This window comes from Caenorhabditis briggsae (assembly GCF_000004555.2).
Source record: "Caenorhabditis briggsae AF16 supercontig from assembly CB4, cb25.NA_084, whole genome shotgun sequence".
NCBI classification, from domain to species: Eukaryota; Metazoa; Nematoda; class Chromadorea; order Rhabditida; family Rhabditidae; genus Caenorhabditis; species Caenorhabditis briggsae.
In genome coordinates, this window is record NW_025543400.1 from 27,307 (window position 1) to 36,434 (window position 9,128).

Consider the following 9,128-nt stretch of genomic DNA (forward strand, 5'->3'; position numbering starts at 1 on the left):
GGAATACTCGCTCTCCTCGAATCGCACGCTATCCCACCCTACCTCGGATCCTCGGAGGCTTTACATCCCCCAACTTTCTTGGGGCTCTCGCTCTCCTTCCCTCAAGATCGGGAGTCGAGAGATAGTGTGCTGCCGGGAGAGATCACACATCCCCGCCCCATCCTCTCCCCATCCGCCCCCATCTTGAAGGCAGGAGCTTCCACAGTGTACACTTAGGGTGGCCCCACCGTCGCTTCTCTTTTCACTCTCACTTCTTTCCTCATCACCGAGTCCCCCACCAAACACTCACACATCACATAATGCCAGCTCCATCGCAAGGTGAGTCTAGAATTAGAATTTTTGATAAGGTCCCCCATATTCGGTGTTTCAAAATCTTAGATTCTGAATTCTCTATTATGGTTCTGAAGCTTTAGAATCTGAATAATGTTTCACCAAGTTCTAAGGTCTTAAATTCTGAATTATCCGTTTATTTTGAACTTCGGAATCAAGCCATAGAATCTGAAAACCCTTCTTCTTCCTGTTTCTTTTTTCATTTTCTTCATCTCTCCAGACGTTCTCAAGGAGATCTTCAACCTCTACGACGAGGAACTCGACGGAAAGATCGACGGAACCCAAATCGGAGATGTCGCCCGCGCCGCCGGACTCAAGCCAACTCAGGCTATGGTCGTGAAGGCCTCCGGACAGGAATTCAAGCGCAAGGGTGAGAAGAGAATCACCTTCGAGGAGTGGCTCCCAATCTACGAGCAACTCTCCAAGGAAAAGGTTCGTTCGTTTTATTTTGTTGTAAAATTCGTTTTTTGGGATTGAGAGAGAGAGAGTGAGAGATAGCGCGCCAAGTGATAATCAAATAGTGCGAGCTACTTACGTAAGGATATCTCGGAGTAAGCAAATATTAGATTTTTAGAGAAACAAAAACTTCTTGTAAGTAGAAAATTCACTGAAACTACTTTTAGCCATTTGAAGTTTGATGAAATGATTGTTAGGTTACTGTAGCAATCTCTGGCATGCTAACCTGGCTGAAAACTATAGCTTGAATCGATTGCTGTAGCTAGGAGATGATTATGATAGGATTACTGTAGCTTCATTTGACATTTTTTATCTTCCCGGTTACTGTAGCTCTTTTGACAGTTTAAATTTTCCGGTTACTGTAGCTTCAAGATCATCTCGTTGGATTACTGTAGCTTAATTTGACAGTTGCCTTTTCGTCAATTTTTAATAGTTTTTGATGTTCCAATTGAATAGATTTTTGAGTTTGGATCCTTTTTTTTGATATATTCGTTTGCAAATTTTATCATCAGTTGCTGATCTAGTGAGATTACTGTAGTTGATTGTTCAACATTCTTACTGTATTTGACTGTCTAACTTTATGTCTAGAATCTTCTTAACTTGCTATTTGCTAGCTAAAGTTCTCATGGGTTACAGTGAAAATTTCGATTTTGACACTATTTTTGGATGTTGTCCCAAAATGTTCTACAGTAACTCATAATTCTGAAAACTCCATTTCTTTACGAAAACCTCCGAAAATCGATACTTCGGAAAATAGAAATATTGAAATATATAAGACCCATCAATACCAATATCTGATGACGTCTCTCTCTCTTCATTTGTCTTCTCCGAACATCGCTCATCTTGTTTTTTTTTCTTGTCTCTATCTGTTTCTTATCCCAAACGGCACATGCCATCATCTTCATCTTTCTCCGCGTTGCTCATCCCCGCTCTCTTCTCCAATGAATCAATAATCTTTAGAATGAGAGAAAAAGATAGAGATCCCGTTTGATGTGTGGGAGAGAGACTCCTCCGAGAATCGGCGGCGCAGTGTAATAAAGAAAGAAGCCATCGTGTTGGCAAAACTTTTGTGAGGGGGAAGATATAAAATGTACTAACGGGGAATGGATTGAAAAATGTGTCTATAATTGCAGGAGCAAGGAACTTATGCTGACTTCTTCGAGGGACTCAAGGTGTTCGACAAGGAAGAGACCGGAAAGATCTTGGCCGCCGAACTCAGACACATCCTTTTGGCACTCGGAGAGAGACTCTCTGCTGATGAGGCTGATGAGCTCCTCAAGGGAGTTGAAGACGGAGAAGGCATGGTCAAGTACGAGGGTAAGATACTGTATGGGGACCCCTGAATCTTATAAATTTATTTTCAGATTTCATCAAGAAGGTTTTGGCCGGACCATTCCCAGACCAAGACTAGATCCTAATTCTTCATCATCTCCCCCCCAATCCCTTTCTTTTTTCTTTGCACATTGTGCATTCCCACTCCACACCATCATTTCTATATAATTTTTACTTCAAACCGTTTTTTTCTGATTCCCACCACCCAAAAAAATTTTTCGGATGTCTTCTCTTCCTTGTTTATAAATGCATCGTTTAGTGGTCTATTCTTATTCTCTTCCTATTTTTTAAAATTCTCTTTGAACTGAAAAAGGTGTGCATCCAACTTTCTGTTTTCATCACATAGAAATCCCACCTGTTTTTTCTCGGTCCACATTCAGAAGTCTTCTGTTTGGTTTTTTTGAAAAAAGAAATACAACAGTCTGAACAGCTTCAATAAAAAATTTCAACAAAAAACTCAATTCATCGTTTTGCTTTTTGTATCTTTTCTCTGGATTGTAATAAACCAATTTTTCGATGAAAGAATGTTTCGAATTAAGAGAGTTGGATGCACAGTTTGGGTTGAAATAAACTATACAATTAGCCAGTTAGGTTCGAAGAGATTCAGATTACCGTAATCTGTCTAATAGAATGTCATCCAACTTTGATCCCGTATACAGCGGCGAGCAGTGGTGAGGAGAATTTTTTCGAACATTCATAACTTTGTTCAAAATTGCTCAATCGACTTGAAATTGTGCATGAGAGTAGCTGTAAAATCCAAACACATATATTCTAGAATTTTTTCTGGCTTTTTCCAGAATTTTTTCTGGCTTTGATTTTAGATGTAACATGATTCTCAGTGTCCAAATATGCACCAAAAAAGTTTTGAGGAATTTTGGAAGTCGGGCTCTCGAGTTATGAAGCTCAGAGCACAAAAGGTATGTGTCGGCATTTTTGCCATAACTCAGCTGAAAATGTATTTTTGATTCTCAAAAATTTACAAATGATGTGTTTTGAGTTGCTTATCAGTTTTGTAACAAAAGTTTTTCAATTGTATAGAAAATTTTTTTCTCATTTTTAGATTTTAGAGATTTTCCCTAGATGTGAAAAAAAAGAAAAAAATTTTTCTATACAATTGAAAAACTTTTGTTACAAAACTGATAAGCAACTTAAAACACATCATTTGTGAAATTTTGAGCATCAAAAATACATTTTCAGCTGAGTTAAAATTGCATTTTCAGCTGAGTTAAAACCAAAATTCTTCAAATTTTTGGTGCATATTTGGACACTGAGAATCATGTTACATCTAAAATCAAAGCCAGAAAAAATTCTGGAAAAAAAGTTTTTTTTGGATTCACGAACCACTGTTACATCTGAAACTGCTCTGAAAATTCCGAGAATGAGAAATTTTCAAAATACCGATTTTTATGTTTTTGGATTTTACAGCTACTCTCATGCAGAATTTCAAGTCGATTGAGCAATTTTGAACAAAGTTACGAATGTTCGAAAAAATTTTCCTCACCATTTCTCGCCACTGTATCTCGTTTCCTGTTAAAGATATGAAAAGTTGAACAACTAACAAAATGTTTATCAAAATATCAAAAACATTTTATCTGCCAACCATCTTTTGATATCTTTCACAGGAAACGAGATATATAGGCTCAAATTTGACAGTTTGGGTTGCCTTCTATTAGAGTGTTTCCAGTATCATACAATTATAGTTTTCAAAAAATCAGAGAAAAGGGGAAAACAATGTGGAAGATACTAAAATTCTCTCAACTGCGTTCTAAACAAAAATGTTTCCAAAAATCGACAAAAAAGAGGGAATACTTGGAGACTGCTTTGGCTCTTGTTGCTAATCCAACTTTGAAGTTCCGCACTGATATCACATATACATCTGAGAACATTGAAAGAATACTGTATAAACTCAAAGGAAGAAACAGAAATTCACCGGATACAAGACCACTCCGAGCCTCTTCGACTACCATTCAGCCGTCTTTCTCCAGCCTATTTTTTGAGGCCTTGTGATGTTATGAATATTAGCTTATGTCCTTATTCTGTAATCTAGTGGCCGTATGAAATTTGTGTCCTGGCCGAATTCCAATCTAAACTGTCAAGTCGGTTTCCCGAGTTGGTCCGTCGACAGTCCGTCAACGGCCCGTCCTTGTCTGTCTCCTGTCAATTCAAACACTGTCGGCATATTACAAACAGAATCGGCCTGGGGACCTTTGTACAGAGTGTCCAGGCAAAGCTGTGCCACGGCCGGTCGCATCATTTTAAAAATGGTACTTATGAAAAAGGTAGGGTACGGCGGCCTAGCGGCCCTAGTACTTCTTGGGTAGATCAGCTTATTTTCGAAAGGACGGCCGTATTGGTTCACGGCAACCTACCCCCGTCTTCGGCCGCGGCCGGCCGCGACTGCGTTTTGCACAGCCTTAGCTCCAGGGATTCATCAAAAGAAGAACGGATTTTACTATGATTCGCATTTTCAGACTGTGTAGTAATTATGTGAACCGGCTCACCCTAGAACTGTCAATTCGCAGGAATCCGTGAAAGGAGATTTAAAAATTTTCAGTGAAGAAATGAGTATGAAATGTATTATTAAATGGGTTTTGATATAAATAAAATAAAATGTACATACATATGTTATAAATTGTAGGACCATTCATGAAAAAAGTTTATCAAAAAAGATTCGAGTTGCAATTCAGTGTAGCTCATTGATTACTTCCTCCTATAGAAAATGTTGGAAAACACCAGCAAACGTTATTGGAACACTGACGGTTCCGACACCTCTGAAACTTAGATCCCATTCATCCGACCAATTACAAGATCACTGTCGCATGGATCTTATCTAGCCTGACAGTCTAACGTCATTCTAGACACTGTCGGCATGTTTCATACGTCTCTAATTGTCGAATCTCTTTCTGAATACCGCAACTTGGCTCCGGGGAATCTGTTTCAAAGGAGAGCCGCCTGTTGACTTTTACCGACTCCGTTGTTATGTTTAACTTTCAATAAATTGGTTTACAAACTGGAGTACTGTATTTTCGGTTTCGAAACAAACTTAAACTTGGTACATCCCAGTAGGCGCTAATTGGCACACATGAAACTCAAAAAGATTGAAGATGTGAAGAGAGATGTATCGGTAGGAGACGAAATTAGGACAGGTGCATCAATACACGTGGATCAATGATTATGTAGAGCCATTTCAGGGTTCAATTACAGGTCGGTCAATGTGATGTCTTCTGGCAAACTGAACTCCATTGGCATGTTTCGAATACGCACAACATTCATATTTTTAAGAAATACCACAGTATCTTCCTAGGGACTAGTGGCCATACTTTTCAAATTCCGCTCCGGTGTATTTTCCAGCCAATCTTTTTGGTCAACCCGCCGTGCCAGGCCGGAACGGAGAATGTTTTACTTTGACTCGGCCCAGCCTGTGGCAAGTATGATAGAGACAAATCGAGAATATCAGAAGTCCGAATCGAACCAACAAGTGATTGACGATCGAATCGAAAAGGTAACTGCAATAATCGAACATGTCTAGAAATCAATAAAGACACTAAATCAGCAACAGAAATTTTAAAAAGTCAGTTCAAAACCCAAAAATCGGAAATACCTAAAATTTCTAATAGAGTTTCTTCCTGGCATTGTTGAGTCAACTTTTTCAAATAGCTTGAAAGTTGAAAACTAGTTTTGATCTCCAAAATTTAGATGAATAGTTTTCGAATCGTGATTCAGACCTGCCAGAATTTCATAGTAGATCAACTTTGGTTTGACGGATTTTTCTTCAACAATTTTTCACAGGAGCACTTGGGTTCAAGCGAGGGGGTCAGAAAAAGCGCCCCAGCAAACTCGTAGGTCAGAAGAAATTTAATAATTTCAAAGTGAACGCGGGTTTGAACTAGATCATGATTTATTTCATAAAAATCAACTGGTTGCAACGCGCGTATTTCGCTCATCGTTTAAAACTGTGATACTCAGCCAACAAAGTTCAGCAGCGAATTGAGAATTTTTGAAAAATTTACTGGGGCGCGTTTTCTGACCCCCTCGCTTGAACCCAAGTGCAGGAGCTGAGAAAAACTGGCCCCAAGCTGACTTTCTAATTGTGGAAAAGTTTTTCGTCAAGTTTGAAGCTGCGCACTTTTTTTTTGATTTTAACTGAAAGTTTTAAACTTGAAACTAGTTAGACAATGACCCCTCTATCCAGAGAGATATCGCAGTCGTGGCAGATGATCATCCCCTTCCTTGCCAGTTAAAAAAAAGTTTTAAAAATATTGCACCCATTGTTTTTCAGTCTTTCTATCATTCTTTGTGATCTCCTCTTGATTTTCATGTTTCCCCTCTTGCTTCCATATTTATATTCATCATCGAAATTACCACCATTTACATAACCCGTCCTCACAAATTACCAACCTCAACGTCATCGCACATTCGCACTTTACTCCTGGGAATACTGTAAACTCCGCCCAAACAAGGTGGGACATGCCCCGCCCACTGTGTTAGGATTGATACATTCACGACTTTCCTCATTCATTCATCATTTCATTTTGAGTTGACTACCTCTTCCTCTTTCTCCTTTTTTCTGATTTTTCCTGTTTTCCTTGATAATCGATATCTTTACAATCGTCCTCTTGCCATTATTTCTTCGAAGATATTTTATTTCAGATCTTCTCCAACTATGTCTTCTTCTCTCACCTCCACCATCTCGGCGAGTCTGACTCCAGAGTATGACGCACTCTGGCATAAGCTCCATCCACTTCAACATGAAATGATTATAACTGGCGTTGGTCGCCGTGTCTATCCGCTTCTGGAGTATCAGTTCAGTGGCATGAATCCAGAAAAAATGTACACAACTTCGGTTCACTTTGAATACGTCGACGACAAAAAGCTGAGATTCTGTAAGGGAAAGTACGTCGAGTCGGTATCCCAAGAAAAGAAGGAAGCGCCACGAAAGGTTCAACACAAGTCAGGAGCAAAGTTGGGTTCTAAATGGATGGCCTCATCTGTTAATTTCGAAGACGTCAGAATCTCAAATAAAAAGATGAGAGAAGAGGAAGATAGCTCAAATGTAAGTTTCTTTATGAAAAGAATAAATTGTATTTTGAGTGTTTCAGGTCCATCTCCATGCTCAGCACAGATACTTGCCAGTTTTGACTATCAGCGAAGAGGGAGGATCAAACTACGAGATCAGACTCCCACACACCGTTTTCATCACAGCCACTTTATACCACGTAAGTTTTAAAATATACAGATCAACGAAAAATAGTTTATTACTGCAGATTGATGAAGTTTGCAAGATCAAGACCGAATCAAACGAATATGCGAAGTCGAATAGAGAGGATCGCCGTCGTCCCCGAGCTGCCGAGTCGTCAGCCACCAGTCCGCCTATCAAGAAAAGCAGAAAGGAAACTCCAGCTCATGAAGAAGCCGTCCTAGTAGCGTCAGTTCCTGCCGTCTTAAACTCTATTCCAAGCATACCAACCAATGATCCAGTTCTTTTGAGAACTCTTCCGTTCTCATCCGCTGGTCTCTTCACTCAAACTCAATCTTCATCGACCATCCCAGCAGTCCAAGTCGTCCCACCAGCCAATTCATTGAATGCCTTCTCCGCGATCCCATGGCTGAACCCACTGAACAATCCATATCTGTTGGCTGCAATGGGACTACAATTCCCAACCATCTCATTCCCGTATTTGCCTTCAACGCCGTATTCACCGCTCACTCCAACTTCTTCCATCTCTCCAGACTCTCAGCCCACACAACCGGAAGATCCAGTAAATACTGTAGTTATCGATAAGGTCATCAAAGAAGAGGCCGATGTATGAATCCAAAATTCTCCATGTTTTCTTTTCGTGCTTTAATGATGCCATTCTGTGATTCCAAAACTCTCTCCATCCCATCTCTCTGTCTTCTCTTTAACCCGACGTCCCATACACACCGATCTCTTTCTTTTTTTTAAATCTCACACCAAAATTGAAAAATGCATCACTCCTTCCATCCATCTATTACATGATTTCGCCGTTTTTTTGTTTTTTCTAATAATAAATCAATAATAAACTTTAAAAGCTTTTTTGTCGTTCTTTGAATAACTATTTTAGACCTGATGGCGAATTAGCGTTGCCAGACAATTATTGCTGCTTATCAACATTACTTTCATTAATCTAGCCCCCTCCGCTTTGAGATGATTTCGATCAAAATTTTGCTAAAATCGAAAGAAACTTATGTGCCAAACCAATATCCATTTCTTTGCAGGTCGGCTCCCGATGAATTCTCTGGAAAAATGTTTTGAAGTAAATGAACAGTTTAAATGCTAGACATCTTCTAGAATCTTCAGAAGACACAAACTTTCTTCCAAAACAAAAGTTAGCGGCTTTTTTTTCCCAGGGTTTCAATTTCTACGACTGAAATTCCGACGGAACCCAGAAACCTCAAAGAACCTGTGTTTTTAATGACTCGGAACTTGTTTCTTGGTAACGCTATACAAAAACTATAAACTGCAAAAATGTAGTTTTTAATTATAAGAGTTTTATAACAAAATTCGAAAATATTTCATTTTGAATCCGCACTACTCATCCAATAAATGACCTACAGGGTGGAGCATAACTACCCGAACTCAAGTTTGTACTAGTATAACATTTGAGTAAAGAGTTGTACTGGGTTCAAATTCAAAGTGCTTAATTTCAAATAGGTCATTAATAAACTGGTCGAATTTCAAATAAAGTTATCGCTTGTCAAAGTTGCTTCACCTAATGAAAATGACAAGAAAAATTACGCCGTCCATCTTTGGACAATCATAACAATACCTAGACTTGAGGAACCGCTTTGAAAGTTTCAGTAACTTTGAATCAAACTCAAAATTATAATTCTACTAATTTTCGTACTTCCAAGATACTCGTGTCTAAAGATATACCGAATTTTATCAGTCCGGATAATTGTGAAGAAGAAGAAGAAGAAGAAGAAGAAGAAGAAGAAGAAGAAGAAGAAGAAGAAGAAGAAGAAGAAGAAGAAGAAGAAGAAGAAGAAGA

The 9,128-nt window shown here is 39.0% G+C and overlaps 2 protein-coding genes across 2 annotated transcripts; both read left to right on the forward strand.

The window, feature by feature from the left end:
- Positions 1 to 299: 299 nt before the first annotated feature.
- Cbr-mlc-3 lies at positions 300 to 2,197 on the forward strand (the record flags this gene model as incomplete). Its single annotated transcript, XM_002646977.1, has 4 exons — positions 300 to 318; positions 551 to 762; positions 1,920 to 2,103; positions 2,151 to 2,197. 4 exons carry the CDS (start codon positions 300 to 302, stop codon positions 2,195 to 2,197), a joined length of 462 nt encoding a protein of 153 aa, XP_002647023.1.
- Positions 2,198 to 6,781: 4,584 nt separating this feature from the next.
- Cbr-tbx-11 lies at positions 6,782 to 7,928 on the forward strand (the record flags this gene model as incomplete). The annotated part of the gene is made up of 3 exons (XM_002646978.1): positions 6,782 to 7,171; positions 7,218 to 7,334; positions 7,383 to 7,928. 3 exons carry the CDS (start codon positions 6,782 to 6,784, stop codon positions 7,926 to 7,928), a joined length of 1,053 nt encoding a protein of 350 aa, XP_002647024.1.
- Between the last annotated feature and the right edge of the window lie 1,200 nt (positions 7,929 to 9,128).